Source organism: Mus pahari, chromosome 6, assembly GCF_900095145.1.
Source record: "Mus pahari chromosome 6, PAHARI_EIJ_v1.1, whole genome shotgun sequence".
In the NCBI taxonomy this organism is placed as follows: domain Eukaryota; kingdom Metazoa; phylum Chordata; class Mammalia; order Rodentia; family Muridae; genus Mus; species Mus pahari.
The window spans coordinates 68,273,675-68,289,240 of NC_034595.1; the positions used below are offsets into that span (position 1 = coordinate 68,273,675).

The following is a 15,566-nucleotide window of genomic DNA, read 5'->3' on the forward strand; positions in this document are numbered from 1 at the left end:
AGCCCTGGCTGTCCTGGAACTCACTTTGTAGACTAGGCTGGCCTTGAACTCAGAAATCCACCTGCCTCTGCCTCCCGGGTGCTGGGATTAAAGTCGTGTGCCACCATGCCCGGCTCATTTCCCACTCTTAATAGATCACTATGTAGCCCTGGCTGGTCTCGAACTCTGATCCAGCTGCTTCTGCTTTCCAAGGACTGGAGTTAAAGGTGTGTGCCACCATGCCTACCTTTCCCAGCCCTTGGACTATTCATCCTACATATGACCTTATTGATATACTCTATACCCTACAGATCTGGGCACAGAATTTCTTTCATAAGCATCCTTGAGCACACATGCCCTCATATTATTCCTTAACAGATATGCCAGTCCAGGCTTCTGACAGTGGAGGCCATTCTATAGGCCATTGGAGGATCACATTCTAAATATCAGATTCATCCCCAGGGCTGCTCAACGGTACTCACCTGCAGAGCCTCACAGACCAGCTCCACATCCAGCACCTTCACCACAAACTCCAGGCAGAGCTGGGGACAGAAATGAAGTGAACTGTGTGCAGGTGTCCCTGTTTCAAGGCTCCAAGTCCTACCCTGGAAGCAATGGAGCTTGGAGCAATGACTCATTCAGACTCCCAGCAGCCCCAGCGCCATCTTGAGCTCCCAGATTTGGAAAATAGATGGAATTGTTCAGACCTGTACTTTAGCAAGCCCAGAGGGCCTGCAGGCTAACGAAGCTCCTCCTAGTACACTTGTCTCTGGTAAAACTCATGCAGAAACTCCAGTCTCTCCCCTCATCTCCCTCTCATTGTTCCCTTCCTTGACCCAGTGTGACACTTTTTTTTTTTTTTTTGTTTTTTTGAGACAGGGTTTCTCTGTATAACCCTGGCTGTCCTGGAACTCACTTTGTATACCAGGCTGGCCTCGAACTCAGAAATCCACCTGCCTATGCCTCTACACTTTTATTTTTAACAGAAACTTAAGTTCGCCCTCTCTTCAAAAAAAAAAAAAAACACTGGGCAGTGCCAGCTGTCCCTTCTCAGGGCCACCTACCTCTTACAGACTGCCATTTCCATCTCGGCCACACCCTCTCCACTTCTACACTGATCTGACTGGCCCTTTCCTTTCCCTCTTCTCTCAGCCCCTTTCCCTTGCCAGGAAAAGTCCAGGGGAGGAAGAATTGAGACAGGGGTTTGCTGTGTAGCCCTGGCTAGCCTAGAACTCACTCTGTAGACAAGGTTAGCCCTGAGCTTAGAATTATCCTCCTCTCTATTCTGCCTACTGGGTGCTGGAAATACAGGTACAGTTCACCACCACACCTGGCTGGTGCTGGGAATTAGACCCAGGGCCTATAGCATGCTAGGCGGGTGCTCTGCCGCTGGCTCGCACTCCCAGCCTAAAGTCCGATTCTTGAAGCACCTGTGTGAGCCAGCTTCCTGGTACCCTTCCCAGCTCACCGCACGCACACCCAAGTTCCCAGTCCACCACACAGCTAAGAAGTTCCTTGAGTGTCCTGTGACTGTAATGCCATCTTCCCTGTCCTGAACAAAACCCTATTTGTTCTTCCAGCTCTGACACAAAGGCTGCCTTCTCCAAGAGTCTCTCTCTACACATCAGCTGTTTGCCCATCACAGTTAGACCCCTACTTTTAAGTCTAGGGTTTTGAGACTCTTGCTCTGTAGCTCAGGCTAGCCTGGAACTCTTTAGGTAGTTCAGGCTGGCCTTAAACTTGCCATCCTCCCTTAGCCGGAAGCACAAAACCTCCATACATGTTAAGCATTTTCATGTCTCTCCTCCCATTCAATCACAGGCCAAAGCCAATTCACCATTGCACTGAAGAACCAGCCATAAATACTTCCTGTGCTCACTCAGCACACACTGAGCGTGTGCAGATTCTGTGTACACAGAGAGCTATCATACTCTGGGTGAGAAGGTCAGACTATGTGAAGGAGACTGTGAACTGAAAGGCAAAGGAGACAAGATGGCTCGCCTGAGACACCCACCTCTCGAAGTTCCTCCAGCCCATATTCCACAGCTGCTGTCAGCACCTCCAACACCTGCATGGGCGGGGGGAGGGGTTGGAGGGAGAGGGAAGGGTTGAGGGAGCAGAAGGGAGTTCCCCCCCACCCCTCAACCCACAGCATAATGGGTATCCTCCTGCCTCTGGCATCCTCAGCTTCTCTCCCACCCAGACCTCTGCTTGGTAGGCTCACAGAGTGTTGGTGCAGCTTGACACTATTGGTGTACAGGAACTCCAGCACGGCTAAGAAGGCTTCGGCCGGCACAGTGCTTAGTACCACAGGACTAGGTACCCCAGGGCCCAGAAGTCTCCGGAAGAAGTCACATCTACAGGCCAACAAGCACCGGTGGGCAAATACCTCTTGCCGTTCTTGACCAACCACAAAGCAAATATCACTGTGGAAGAGAGGGAGGGCCAAGAGCCAGGGGAGGGGATCTCAGACCTAGATCACACTGTTGGTGTCACCTCTGTCCCACTGGGACTTCTTTTTAAGGTGAGGTCAAAGCCTACGTCTGGAAGACACAAGCCTGCGCTCTAGGCTCAGTTCCACTCGGTGACTTTATATCTTGGACTCTCAGACTTCTCAGCCACGATGGCAGGTCTCAGGGGAGTGGGCTATGCTTGGTCAAAGGGGGGATACCAGAGCTCATGCAAGCCAGATTGATGTCTCCCCAGTCTGAGTCTTGGGGGAGAGGACACTCCTCTTGGACCGCCTTCACCAAATGCCAACTCAGCATTTTTACCCTTCTTCCTGTGGGAGGGTGTGAGGATGTGGGGTACAGAGCACACTGACTGCAGACAGACATGGCAGTGATCACCATCATGAGGTGAGACCACATTTTCCATCTTCATAATCACTTCCGGCCCCAGCCTCTGGGCCTCTGGGCCTCTGGGCCTCTGGGCCTCTGCATTAAGTAGGGGTGAGGCAGCAGAGAGAGTTTCAGCTTCCAAAGCCTAAAGTTCCACTCTTCAGGCCAGACTGTGGCACCCTGCCCTCAAAAAAACGAGAATCATGGCAGTCCTAACCCTGGGGAACAGGGCAGCCTCTGAGAGACTGGGGGTGGGAAACAGAGCTCTTGTCTCCCATGACCAGCCCTGCCCCCAGTGAACTCTAGTCCTGGTTTCAGACAGCACTAGTCTCTTGGGCAAGCAGTGGGTGGTCAGAAACCTTGAACTACTTCCTGTCTGGGTCTCCGACTCGATCCTTTGGGCTTTGTTCCTCTTATGAATCGCTAGAGCCATCCGTACCTCCGTCTCTTCAAGGAAAGAAGTCCCAGTACTCAGTCGAAGGCCCAATGGCAGTGAATCAAGTCATAACCCATCTTTCAGGGCCGAGGGGGTGGAGGTGAAGCCAGAGAACTCGGGCATTGCCTGAGTTCACACAGCTGCCCTCCCTTCTATCTGCCGCTGCCCCCGCCTCTGACTATGAGGGTAGTGTGGACACAAGCCAGTAAATTTCCTCTATAGCTGACTTCCTCACAGAGTTCACCAGGGAGGCCAAGTGTTCTTTCCCCAGGCTTCCTCGCCCTTAGCCTCCTCAAATTCACAGGCCAGGGAAAACCCACCAGGGGGCCACTGCCTCACCTGTACTGGGGGTTGTTGACGAGGCTTCGAAGTGCTGTGGAAAAGGGTGCAGCCTGCCCACGTACCACCAGTCCTGGATTCTCCATAAATGCAGTGGGCAGTAGGTTAAAGGGTGGAACAGCCTAGAAGGCCTAGCCAGGCCAAGAAAGACCTGAGAGGGAGGGCGGGAGCTGGAGGCCTGTTTGCTGAGGAGCTAAAATATAGGAGAGAAGGCCTGAGGGTCAGGAAAGGGATGCAGATGCAGACAGGACCCAGAGAAGAAGCTGGGGCTGGAAAGGCCTATGATCCCGGGAGAAGCTGGTGGTGGATGAGGCCCAGGTTGGGAATCCGCCCAGGCAGCAGCTGGGTGGGAAGCCTGTGGGTTTCCATAGAAACTGGAGCTGAGCCTGAGGAGGCCCTGCCCATCTCCCTATACTCACAGGGAGCGGGGGAATCAGCAGTAGAAGGGCCCTAAGATGAGTCTGAGGGTCCTAGTGCTGGCTGGCTCCCCCGCCTACACTGAGTTCAGAATCCAAGGCCTCTGCTTTTCTAATTCCCTTCCCACGGCTGCATTTCAGAAAGACCCGAGACATCACCTCATCCTGGAAAATTCTCACCCCTAAGTGTGGTTTTCAAGGCTCAGACTTAGCTTGCCCGGGAGGGGGCAGCCCCATGCCTCCCAGAGTAAGGGAGGTGAGGTGTCAGTTCTAACAGGAGTAACACAGCCTCTGGCAGCCCCGCAAAGCAATCCCCCTAAGGAACGAGGTGCTGCCTACGGGTCCCAGGACACGTGAGTAGGTCAGCAAAGGTTAAGAAACCAGACTTAGAATCACTGAGTCATGGCCATGCTAGGCCCGGGTCTTTCCCGCTGAGCCCCTCCCCTCAGCACAGAGTTCTGAACTAAGAAAGTCATCCAAGCCCCACCCTACTTCTGCCCTGAAGCGGAAATGTTTGTCCTCGTTGAGGCTGATGGGGAGAAGGCTGAACCATGACGTACTCTTTCCTGTGAGCCCAGATACTAAATTCCTAAGAAGCTGCCCCCGCAGTCTCAAGGTTTTAGCATATCCCAGGGCCCCGTGACTTGTTCACAGACAGCCAGGCCAGATCCAGCAGCCCCCTGGTGGGTTGTCCCTCTTGTGGACCTGTGAGTTAGAGGAGGCTAAGGGTGAAGAGGCAGGGAGAGATTCATATGAAGTAGTGACTCCGAAACTAGGACCTTTCCGAGCAGTGGCACCTCTCCACGCCGGCTCCCTTAGCCTGTGATGCCTTAGACCTCCAAGCCCCTGCGGAGCCTCTCTCCCTGGGAACTCAGGGCGCCCTCCTCTCTGCAGGTGCCCACAGCAGGAACACTTAGGTTATTCCAGAGTTTGGCCAGAGGAAGGAGTTCTGGGAGGGAGAGGTGTGCTTGCCACAGCCCCATGGTAACTGCACAACACCAGCCTTCCCCGCCCACAGGCCTGTCAGGCCAGCTCGGTGAGGACTGTGGGGCCAGCAGAGCTTGGAGGCCAAAGGCTGCAGGTGAGTCAGACGCCTGCGGGAGTTTCAGGGGAAGAGGGCATCCGGCTCATAGGTGATTCCGAAGGAGTTAAGAGACCCAAGCAAGAGGATGAAGTTGACATGTCTCCCGCAGCCGGTCGAGAGGGAGAAAAGTCCCATCATACACAGAGCAGGGAAGATGATTTAGTTCTCTTCTGAGGCTACCGAGATCTGTGGGAGTGATGGAGTTGGGTCTGTCCCTTCTGGCTATTGAAGAAACCCAGAAACCAGCTTCATGTCCCATTCTGCTGGTGAAGTCAAGTGGGAGGGGGAAAGGGAAGTAGATTTAGTGCTCACCCCGTGAGCCTCCTGTGACCAAGAGAAAAGAACCCGGGCGGAGGTTCCGTGACCATAGACTAAGCAGTCCCTTCCCTTGCTTGTATCTCTCACAGCTCTTAACCGGCTCTAAGCACCTAGTAGGCACACAGCCCCAAGCTGAACTACTTGTTCCAAACATACAGGTAAGAAAGGGCTAGGGAGTGACTAGACATGGTATATATGCCTATAGTCTCCTAGGGAGGCAGTGTATGTAGTCATGCATATAATCCCATCACTCAGGAGTTGGAGGCAGGAGGATAGAGGTCAAGGCCAGCCTCAGCTACATAAGAGTTGATGGGGGTGGTGGGGGTGGTGACAGCCTTTGATCCCAGCACTCACTTGGGAAGGCAGAAAACAGATGGATCTTGATGATTTTGAGGCTAGCCTGGTCTACAAAACCAGATCCAGGACAGCCAATACTACAAAGGGAAACATTGTTTTGAGAAAGAAAAGAGAGAGAGAGAGAGAGAGAGAGAGAGAGCAGGCAGTGGTGAAGCATGCTTTTAATCCCAGCACTGGGGAGGCAGAGGCAGGTAGACTTCTGAGTTGGAGACTAGCCTGGCCTACAGAGTTACAGAGTGAGTTCCAGGACAGCCTGGGCTACACAGAGAAACCCTGTTTCGAGGGAAAAAAGGGGGGGAGGGGAGAGAGTTGGAGGCCATATGAGACTTTGTCTCAAACACACAAGAGATCATGTGAGCACACACTCAAAAAGAGAAGTGTCTACTTCACTGAGCAAGAGGTTGGATGTAGGGTGATCTCAGCCTGTGAGAGCCACTCCTAAGTATGGATCTTCCAGCAGGCAAGTCCATGGCTTGCAGGACCCTGCCATCCAGACGCCAGGAAGAGGAGATTACCAAAGACCTGGCTCTGAAATTACCACCAGGGAAGCCTGGAGGTCACCTGCCCAGCATTGATGAGATCCGACCTATAGGCCCTGGCCCAGCCTCCCGTCGTGGCTCCCTGCCGGGCCTACACCCATCCTTTTCGCGCCGCAACTCACTGGCGGGACCCTTAGTGGGTCCTGGAGGTCGACGACCATCCCTGGGCCTAATGCCCCCTCTAGGTACACGAGTTAGCTTTTCCGGGCTCCCCCTGATGCTTCCCCGTAGGATGGCACCCTCATACCGCTTAGAACCGGCACCCGGGGAACACTGGGAAGCTGCGAGTGCCCAGCGTGCCCTGGAGGCAGCACTGGCCGCACAGCTGAGCGATGTGTGCTACTCCGGTTCTGAGGCAGGGAAACTGGTGCAGGCGCTGTGTGAACAGATACACACCCGTGTGAGGGAGCTCAACCTACCCCGCTACAAACTCGTGTGCAACGTGGTGCTGGGGCCACGCGAGGGACAGGGTGTGCACGTGGTCAGCCGAGCACTCTGGGATGCGGTGCATGACGGACTGGCCTCTGCCACCTTCACCAACCCTTCTCTATTTGCTGTAGCTACCGTCCACGCGGTCTACTGGGAATGATAAGGCCTTCAAGTTCTGAAAAAACGGTTTATTATCCCAGGAGGAGGCCCCCCTGGGGCTCACATCCCAATAAATAAATGTCTGTTAATAAATAAAAGTGGTCCATAAATAACGCCCCCTAGCTGGGAGCTAAGGCTCAGGCTTATCTCAGAAGGGTAAGATGCAGGGAGGGCAGGCCATCCCTGACCATCAGTAAAGCTGGTCCCTGATTCCCTGGGGGGATTCAGCCAGGAGCCCCCAGTGAGGCACCAAAGGGACAGGAAGGGCCACAAAGGCGAGGCCCGGAGCCTTTCAGGCCCAGGCCCAGGATCTGGATCACAGCCCGCTCTCTCTGAGTTGGAACCTAAGCAGGGCTTCGGTCCCTGAGCAGGCGCAGAGCATAGCGCAGTCGCTGCCGCAAGTCTGGGGAGCAGCCCAGCTGCCGGAGGTGGGACGCGAGGTAAGTACAGGCGCTGCGATTTCGGGCCACGAAGGTCACAAGGAGAGGCTCCCAGCCACTGAGGATCAGTTTCGTGTGGTCCCCGTAGAAGTTCACCTGTACACAGAAGATACCATCGATCCAGGTCCACAGTCCTTCCCAGAATCCTGGGATACCAGACCTTCCACCAAAACACGGGGTAGGCTCTTACCTGGACAGTGCCATCACTGAACAGCATGAGGAGGGCCTGATCAGTCTTGACCCACTGCAGCAGCAAGGGTGGGGCAGGCATCTCTACCTCTTCCACACTGGGCAGATCTCCACCCTGGGAGAACAGGCGAGTCAGGCCTCCGGACTGGCATGAGCTGGGTCTCTCCCTGTGAGTGTCCCCTTCCCTTACAGGTCCAGCCACTAGCTTTTTTTTTTTTTTTTTTTAAAGATTTATTTTTATTTTATATATATGTGAGTACACTGTTCCTGTCTTCAGACACACCAGAAGAGGGCATCATATCCCATTACAGATGGTTGTAAACCACCATGTGGTTGCTGGGATTTGAACTCAAGACTTCCGGAAGTGAAGTCAGTGCTCTTAGCCGCTGGGCTATCTCTCCAGCCCTCAGTCACTATTTTTGAGTCACCCCTGCCCCCTAAAGTGCCCCCACCTCGGCCCACACACCTTCATGAGATGTTGTTCCATGTAGGACGCGAAATACCGCAGGATGCCCAGCTGAGGCTGCAGAGCTCGGGGCACAGAACCCACTGAGAAGGAGAAGTGCTTCGTGCTGGTAGGGTTGTAGTGCACCGTCCTGTAAGTGGGAACGTAGTAGAGAGGAGGGGGAACCCGGCACCACCGCTCCTCCCCAGACCCCTGAGCACAGAAACACACACCAAGGCGCAACCCTGCTGGTCGCCTAATTACAAAGCACGCAAAAAAAAAAAACAGCACTTACTTCCTATTGGCTGACAGGGCCATGTGGGTGCCATCATTGAAGAGCACAGCTACACGGCGGCTGGACAGCTGATAGCCAAAGCCAAACTTGTTGGAGTAGTCAACCCACTTGCTGACCCACACCAGAGGCTCTGGCTGTGCCAGCGGGGCTGGGTTCTGTTCGGCTGTTACAGGAGAGGAGGGGAATGAAGGCTTCTTCCCCCACCCCCACCCCCACCCCCAGCCTCTGGGTCAAAAAGGACTTCTTGCCAAGCTAATCACATGCACCAGAGCCCAGCCTTACCTGGGGGCATGAAGGCCACACAGTTTCTCAGTGCACAGAGGGCAGACTCCACCACTGTGGCCACAGTCAAACCTTCTTCAAACCCTGAAGGGAACAGGGCACTGACATTTAGGCAAGAGCCACCCTGGGCCCAGGTCATGTCCCTCAGCCAACTACGTCCTTCAGGCCCCTGGTCTCCGCCTCAGTAACCCCTAGCACCTCTCAGCTTGCGGCTCCTCACCATCTCCACTGCTGGCCAGTGTCCCACGGGGCGAGCTGTCCTCGGCAGCCGTCTCTACCAAGCTGGCAGGGGCCAGGCCTGGAACTACCGGAGCCTGGACAGTTGGATAGAGAGGGAATAAAATTAGGCCCCACAATCTAAATCCTTGGAAGTCCAGCTGCCCGGCCCTGTCCCTGGCAGCTCTCAGGGCACCCCAGGTCAGCCTCAGCTGGCTAATGAGACACAGCCAATTAGGCCACCACGAGGTTAGATGCTTCATCAGCCTTTTATGCTGGGCTTCCCTCAGCTGCTAGGGTCAGGGTGAGTCAGGGGAATAATGGCTCACGTGAGCACCTCACCTCCGGCCTGACATCTGGATGACCGATGGATGTGCGCATGAGGCCGCTCACCAAGCAGGAGACATTATCCTGGTCCTCAGAATGGTTCTTATCTGGAGGGTGAAGGGGAATATAATATAGCCCTCTGGGTCCTGCCTGAAAGTGTTCACACACAGGCAGATCTTTCCAAGTGTCTAGACAGCCCATGCTCTCCCTTGAGTCCGGAGACACCGACACCCTCGAAGCACCCCCGCCCCCTGAATGTAACAAGCCACTAAGCCACTCTATTGCTCTATATCCTCGGCCCCCTGGCACCTGACTCACTCTTGTTCTTTTTCCTGCCAAACAGGCTCTTGGTAACTTTGGCAAACAGACTCCTCGCAGGGTTGGGGGGTGTCAGATCTGGGACTGTCACACAGCTGCTGACCGGGAGCCGGTCAGGGGTGTAGCCCTGAGGAAGAGAGTCAGGAAAACATCAGCAGTGAGACACACCCCCCCCCCCCAAGGGCCCTGCTCCTGTGTGTCCTCTAGGAGCATGAACACTGAACTCCTCCGGTGTCTGGAGAACCACAGACCTTCGTAAAGAAGTCATGGCGTAGGATCTGTTCAATGGAAGGACGGTCTCTGGGTGAAGCTCGGAGGATGGCAGCCAGGAGCTGCCGGGCAGGCAGCGAGAGGCTGGCGGGTAGCGTGTAATGAACCTGCTTGATGCAGCGGTATGTTTCCTTCAGGTCAGCAGTCTCAAATGGGGGGCTCCCACACAGGAGCGTGTACCTATGCCCAGGAATGGGAGATCAGGAATAAAGTAGTGGGGACCCTCCCCCCAATCCATACACCTACCACCTGTCCACCAATGACTCTGACTGACACTCACATGACACAACCAAGCGACCACACATCTGCCTCGGGGCCATGGCCCTGTCTCAGCAGCACTTCTGGGGCCACGTAGTTGGGAGTGCCACAGATGGTCCTGAAAGAGGCAGGGCGGAGAGAGCAAGGCTCAGACCCAGCCGGGCGCCGGTACCCGCCCCCATTCCTGCCCCTGCTGTGAGTTCAGACAAAGCAGCTGCCTGTCACCAAAGGCCAGAGAGCTCCTGCTGGTCTTGGGACAATGGATGCTGAGAATGGCAGCTGAACCCTCACCCACCCTTCTAGCCCAGCTGCTCAGCTGCTCTGCAGGACAGGAGGCCCTGACCCATCAGAGCCCCCTCTCCCAAGGTCAACACAGAGGGGCCATGACTGAGCCCTTCCCCCACTCCCATCTGTAAATACTAGGCTGTCACCTCCCACTGTCTGTGCCAACACCAGCTGTCATACCCTTCATAAGACTCACCTGCCTCACATGCTATGTTACACACACCGTGTCCTAGTGACCACAGCAGGGTCACATACACACAGGGTATCACAATATCATCATGATCTGTCATCCCCATTCAGTCGTCTCACACACACATGCTGATGGCCAGGCCTATGTTTCCCCCATACATTTCCAAAAATCCTAGACACCCATCTGTGCCATACATTCATAAGATTGCTGTCCTTCTCCACCTAACCCAGTGACCTAGGTTGCCACCTCTACTGTCACACATACAGACAACCCATCATCACCTCTTCCCTGGTTATCCCAAGTACACATCTGGTCACCTTGTACATCATCTGTGTCACAAACAGAATGTGGCCACCATCCCCTCACTCACTTTTTCCTCTGCTCTGGGGGCTCTAATCGAGCTGCCAGCCCAAAATCCCCCACCTTCAGTTCCATGTTATCCGTGATGAAAAAATTTCCTAGACAGTAGCAGAGAGACGTGTCAAATTCTTAACTCCTTCTCGTCCCTCCTCAGGTCTCCACCCTTCCGACCAGACGCAGGAATCTCACCCAGCTTGAGATCTCTGTGCAAGATACCCCTCTGGTGCAAGTACTTGAGGCCAGAAAGGATCTGGCGCAGGTAGTAGCGAACCTCTGGTTCCAACAGGGTGTGTCGGGCCTTCCATATGTGGGCCAGGGACTGCAGAAAGTCACTGTTTCAAACCCCGCTTGCCTTCCCAGACCCTCCCTCTATCTGTGTTTGCTGAAGATGACAAGAACACAGCTTTGGATCTTAAGAACCCGCTTCCTCCCCTACCCCTGTTCCCAATGAACCCGCCCCGCCCCCATTCCGGACCTTTCGGCTACAGAGCTCCAGGAAAATGTATATGTTGTCAGCATCCTCGAAATGATGTGAAAAGCGAACGATATGGCGGTGCTGCAGGTCTCGGTGCAACTCTATCTCATTTAGGATCTGCGACGGGGGAGTGAAATCCTCATCTTTCCAGGGTTCCCACGCCACCACCCCCTCCCCATCCCTTGGACCGCAGGGCCTGGACCCACCTTCTCGCGCTGATGCGGCTTGGCGACGCGACTCTGCGGGATGACTTTGACCGCGTAGGCTATACCAGTCTCGGTGTCAGTGGCTTCATAGCAGCGAGCGAAGCCCCCCTAGAAAGAAGAAGCTGCATCATCGATCTGGGCGCTCCGGAGTGGCCGGGTCGGGCCCGCAGAGCTCCCCTCCACCTCCGTCAACGCCACCCCAGAGCCCCGACCCACCTTGCCCAACAAGCGACCCTTGGTGTAGGTACGGCCGCTGAGAGGATCGGTGATGAGGCGACCAGGATCCGGCGCCCGTGGCCCGGCCAGCACCTCAGGTTCCGACCGCGGGGAGGCACTGGCAGGTGGCCCCGGGCCGGCGGGGGGCGCGGACGGGGCAGCGGCGCGCGGGAAGGGACGCGGAGACAAGAAGCCGGCGGCGGGCTCCATGCGGACGGCGCGGCTCAGCGCCTGCCGAGCTGGTTCTCGGTTCCGCCCGGCCCCGGCCGCGCGTGGCGCTGCCTGGTTTCTCTACGCTGCGATCGCGCCCGGGCAGGGGGGCAGCCCGACGTTTTTATCAATGAATCCCTGCCCCCTCCCCGGTGTTTCGTCATCTCGAGCTCCGCCCCTTTCCTGGCAGCCAGGCTTGGAGAGGCCACGCCCATTGCTCCGCCTTACGTCACCTGAAAGATCTTCCCCCTCGCCTGGGCGTACTTAAAGGCCACTCCTCCTTCTCTGGCCTTAAAGGAGCCCCCGTTGTGCTAGTCGCCCGGCAGGTGTAACCCTGCTCCGTTTCTCTAGGCTACCCAGTCCAAGTGGCTCTTTTTTTCCCATTCATCCTTCGAATGTGTGCTGAAGTCGGAGTGGAGACCAGTTATCCGGAGGCCTCTTTCGAGCAACAGCAAGGGTTAGCATTCCAACTGGGGAGGAAAGACGGGGGTGTTGAAAACTGCTCAGTTCACACGAACACAGTTGACAAACTGCTCAGTCACCAACACAGTGGTTTCCTGTAAGCATCTCATGCTCTGGTACCGAGAGCATGCTGCCCTCTTCAGAGCCCGGTTTTCCTGGTCTGGGACTGAGCAATGGGTTTGTGGAACAGAGCCTGGTATTCAAGGTTTTATGTTTGCTTTTCCAAGACAGGGTGTCTCTGTGTAGCCCTGGCTGTCCCAGAACCTACGCTGTAGACCAGGCTGGCTTTGAAATCAAAGATCCACCTGCCCCTGCCTCCCAGTATTCAGTGTTTTTTTTTACCATGTTCCAGGCTACATTTTCTGCTACCCACTTCTACCTTATTCTTTTGAGGGAAGGGGAGCTGAGGCAGAGTGACTGCCATGTGTTCCAGGCTAGCTTTGAACTCGAGGACCTTCTGCCTTCACCTTTGACATGATGGGACTACAGACCTCTGCTTCAGACCCCGAGTTCCCCCATCACATTCTCAAAAATACCTATTGCGCCGAGTCAGCAGGCCAAAGGCCAGCCAGTGAGGAATGAGAACTAGACACTCTTAGGTGTTAGAGACCTGCAATTGGGCAGTTAGTATTGAAGTCCATTGCAGATAAACTCAAGTAGGTGGCAGGAATCTATCTATGACCTATGTGGAATCTTTTTCTGTGTGGTAATTTTTGGGAGGGGGTTGTTTTGGTTTTTGTTTTGTTTTGTGACTGGGTTTCCAGGAAGCCAGGAATTCGACCTGTAGACCAGACTGGCCTTGAATTCCTGCCTGCCCCTGCCCCTCCACCACTGCTTGGCTTCGATGTGAAATCTTTTTTTTTTTCCCCTCGAGATAGGGTTTCTCTGTGTAGACCTGGCTGTCCTGGAATCATTCTGTAAACCAGGCTGGCCTCGAACTCAGATCTGCTGCCTGTCTCTGCCTCCAGAGTGCTGGGATTAAAGGCGTGTGCCACCACCTGCCTAGTTTCCCAAGTGGAATCTTAATCCCCAAAACTTTCTCCAAGGGTCACAGATCTCCTGCTGGCTGGGTAGGCTTCGTTTTTTTCACTGGGAGCCATACATTCAGACCTCAGATTTACTGAAAACATCCACAAAGTGGCAGGCGCTGCTTCCAATAAGAATGGCCAAGGCCCTTGCTTAGTTTCTGCAGTTTCTGCTTTGTGGAAACAGACTTAAGTACATAAATAAAGTAATTACAGGCTGTGAAAAGTGCTAAGACGGAAGTAAACAAGGAGCACCCAGAAAAGCCAACAAACACACACATACACCTGTGAATCAGCTCCCTCCTCCCCTAGCCTTGGATCATAACCTATCTTGTTGGGATTATTGCTACAGCATAGGTATGGCCACACTGTACGCTGTCAAGACATCTCAGCCAACCTTCGTCAGGCCCACAAGGACCTTCCTAAAGTTTGTTCTTCATGGACACACGTGTGCGCGCGCGCGCGCGCGCGCGCGCGCGCGGCACACACACACACACACACACACACACACACACACACACACACACACACACACACACACACATCCCAAATAGCCAAAGACCAGGAGAAATACTAGTTTAAATGGTAGGGGTGGGCAGGAAAGCCTTAGGTGCTGTGCTCAGCAATTGCCCTGGTGGAGAAGGTGTGGTAGGGCCAGAAGGACAAACACTTCAGGCCAAACGGCCAGAAGCACAAGTTGAGCTTCAAAAGATGGAGTCAAATCTGAGCTGGAGTTGAGGCAAGAGGTTCAGGAGTCCAAGGTCGTCCTAGTTAAAGTCAACTGTCAATGAAGAGTCATCTGACAGAGTCTCGCTGGGGAACTACACAGTCCAGACTGACCTTTGGCCAGGGAGGAACTGTCTTGATTGATGATTGGCATGGGAGGGGCCCGCCCACCATGTGTGGCACCACCCCTGGGTAGGTAGACCTGAACTATGGAGGGAAGCTCGGAAGCTCTGAGAGTGACCTGGAGCAATGACTCAGCGGTTAGGAGAGCACCGTGTTCTTTCTTTCAGAAGACCTGAATTCACTGGGGGACCAGAGCTCCAGGGGAACTCTACACCTCCAGCCTTCTCAGCTGGGTACCTGGCATGTGCATACTCACATACATATATGTGTAATTAATTATTTAAGGAAGCTGACATGGAGCAAGTGAGGGAGCCAGCCATGAAGCAGCACTCCTCCATGAGTTCTGCTTCAGTTCCTGCTTCAGCGTCTTGCCCTGGCTTCTCTCTGTGATTGACTGTACCCTATAAAATGAAATAAACCCTCTCCTCCCCAGGTTGCTTTTGGTCTGGGTGTTTATCACAGCTGCAGAAAAGTACCAAAGGGCTCTCTGCATAATGAACTTGAGACTAACCTGGAATAAATAAGATCCTGTCTATTCGGCCCTGGAGAGTTAGCTCAGTGGTTAAGAGCAGTTGTTGCAAAGGATCCAGGTTTGATTCCCAGCACTCTGGGAACCGTGGAGGCTTGTCGCCTTTCTGGGCATCGGGGTATCAGGCCATGTGTAATGCAGACATACATGCAGACAAGACACTCACACATAAAATAATAAAAATAAAAAATTTGAAAAAAAATATATTCACTATTGTTTATTTTATTTTTATGCTATTGTCTGGGAATTAAACCCAGGGCTTTGTATATGGGAGGCAAGTGTTACTAAACTGTATTCCTAGCTTGATGTTACAGCTATAGATCTGGAAAATAAATTAAGATGTCTGTGAATTACTTTGCTGGAGATGCCATAACAAAATAACCTTGAATGGCTCAAATGACAAAAAATAAATTAATAAAATTATTTCGACAGTCAGAGGTACAAGATCAAATCAGGACAGGTTTTTGGGTTTTTCTGTTTTTTGCTTTTTAATTTTTTAAAAAAAGATCTATTTATTTTATGTATATGTGAGTACACTGTAGCTTTCTTCAGACACACCAGAAGAGGGCNTCAGATCTCATTACGGATAGTTTGTTTTGTTTTGTTTTGTTGTTGTTTCAAGACAGGGTTTCTCTGTTTGACTCTGGCTGTCCTGGCACTTGCTTTGTAGACCAGGCTGGCCTTGAGCGCACACATCTGCCTTCTTCTGCATGCACCACCACTGACAGGCTCCCGGTAAGGTTTCTGAAGTGAACCCTGAGAGCTGAGTCAAGCAGGCATCGCTGGGCTCAGGATCCTGTGCTCCTGGGGCCTGAAGTGAGGG

General features: G+C 53.7%; 3 protein-coding genes across 4 annotated transcripts in view; 1 reads left to right on the forward strand and 2 right to left on the reverse strand.

Moving 5' to 3' along the window:
* Btbd19 (BTB domain containing 19) overlaps positions 1 to 3,721 on the reverse strand; it is a 5,183-nt gene extending 1,462 nt beyond the window's left edge. The window contains exons 1-4 of the mRNA XM_021201271.2: positions 3,595 to 3,721; positions 2,204 to 2,405; positions 1,994 to 2,047; positions 462 to 521 (exon numbers count right to left, since the gene is read on the reverse strand). Of these exons, the coding sequence (XP_021056930.1) occupies positions 462 to 521; positions 1,994 to 2,047; positions 2,204 to 2,405; positions 3,595 to 3,680 (402 nt within the window). The 5' untranslated portion in view covers positions 3,681 to 3,721. The remainder of the gene's footprint in view (positions 1 to 461; positions 522 to 1,993; positions 2,048 to 2,203; positions 2,406 to 3,594) is intronic.
* On the forward strand, positions 2,794 to 6,971 carry Tctex1d4 (Tctex1 domain containing 4). Of its 2 annotated transcripts, none has more exons than XM_029540342.1 (3): positions 2,794 to 2,837; positions 5,502 to 5,570; positions 6,230 to 6,897. In XM_029540342.1, the coding sequence occupies exon 3, from the start codon at positions 6,238 to 6,240 to the stop codon at positions 6,895 to 6,897; it is 660 nt and encodes a 219-aa protein (XP_029396202.1). In that variant the 5' UTR covers positions 2,794 to 2,837; positions 5,502 to 5,570; positions 6,230 to 6,237. The 2 variants fall into 2 exon arrangements, with proteins under 2 accessions (XP_029396202.1, XP_021055744.1); XM_021200085.1 differs by lacking the exon at positions 2,794 to 2,837 and adding an exon at positions 5,283 to 5,301 and having other exon boundaries at positions 6,230 to 6,971.
* Plk3 (polo like kinase 3) lies at positions 6,911 to 12,208 on the reverse strand. Its single transcript, XM_021200082.2, has 15 exons — positions 11,669 to 12,208; positions 11,453 to 11,560; positions 11,247 to 11,363; positions 10,961 to 11,090; positions 10,782 to 10,869; positions 9,959 to 10,054; positions 9,660 to 9,858; positions 9,409 to 9,535; positions 9,106 to 9,197; positions 8,768 to 8,861; positions 8,548 to 8,631; positions 8,266 to 8,428; positions 7,992 to 8,121; positions 7,527 to 7,640; positions 6,911 to 7,432 (listed from the first exon to the last, which is right to left on the reverse strand). Exons 1-15 carry the CDS (start codon positions 11,876 to 11,878, stop codon positions 7,241 to 7,243), a joined length of 1,944 nt encoding a protein of 647 aa, XP_021055741.1. The 5' UTR covers positions 11,879 to 12,208; the 3' UTR covers positions 6,911 to 7,240.
* Positions 12,209 to 15,566: the final 3,358 nt, after the last annotated feature.

What these genes read in the sequence shown, in the direction of transcription:
- Tctex1d4 (XM_029540342.1), top strand. Translation starts at nt 6,238, where the DNA reads ATGGCTTGCAGGACCCTGCCATCCAGACGCCAGGAAGAGGAGATTACC.
- Plk3 (XM_021200082.2), bottom strand. Translation starts at nt 11,878, where the DNA reads ATGGAGCCCGCCGCCGGCTTCTTGTCTCCGCGTCCCTTCCCGCGCGCC. An exon ending in TGTGGCCTTCATGCCCCCAG is followed by an intron (nt 8,429 to 8,547) that starts GTAAGGCTGGGC and finishes CTCCTGTAACAG; the next exon opens with CCGAACAGAACCCAGCCCCG. An exon ending in TGGAACAACATCTCATGAAG is followed by an intron (nt 7,641 to 7,991) that starts GTGTGTGGGCCG and finishes CTGTTCTCCCAG; the next exon opens with GGTGGAGATCTGCCCAGTGT.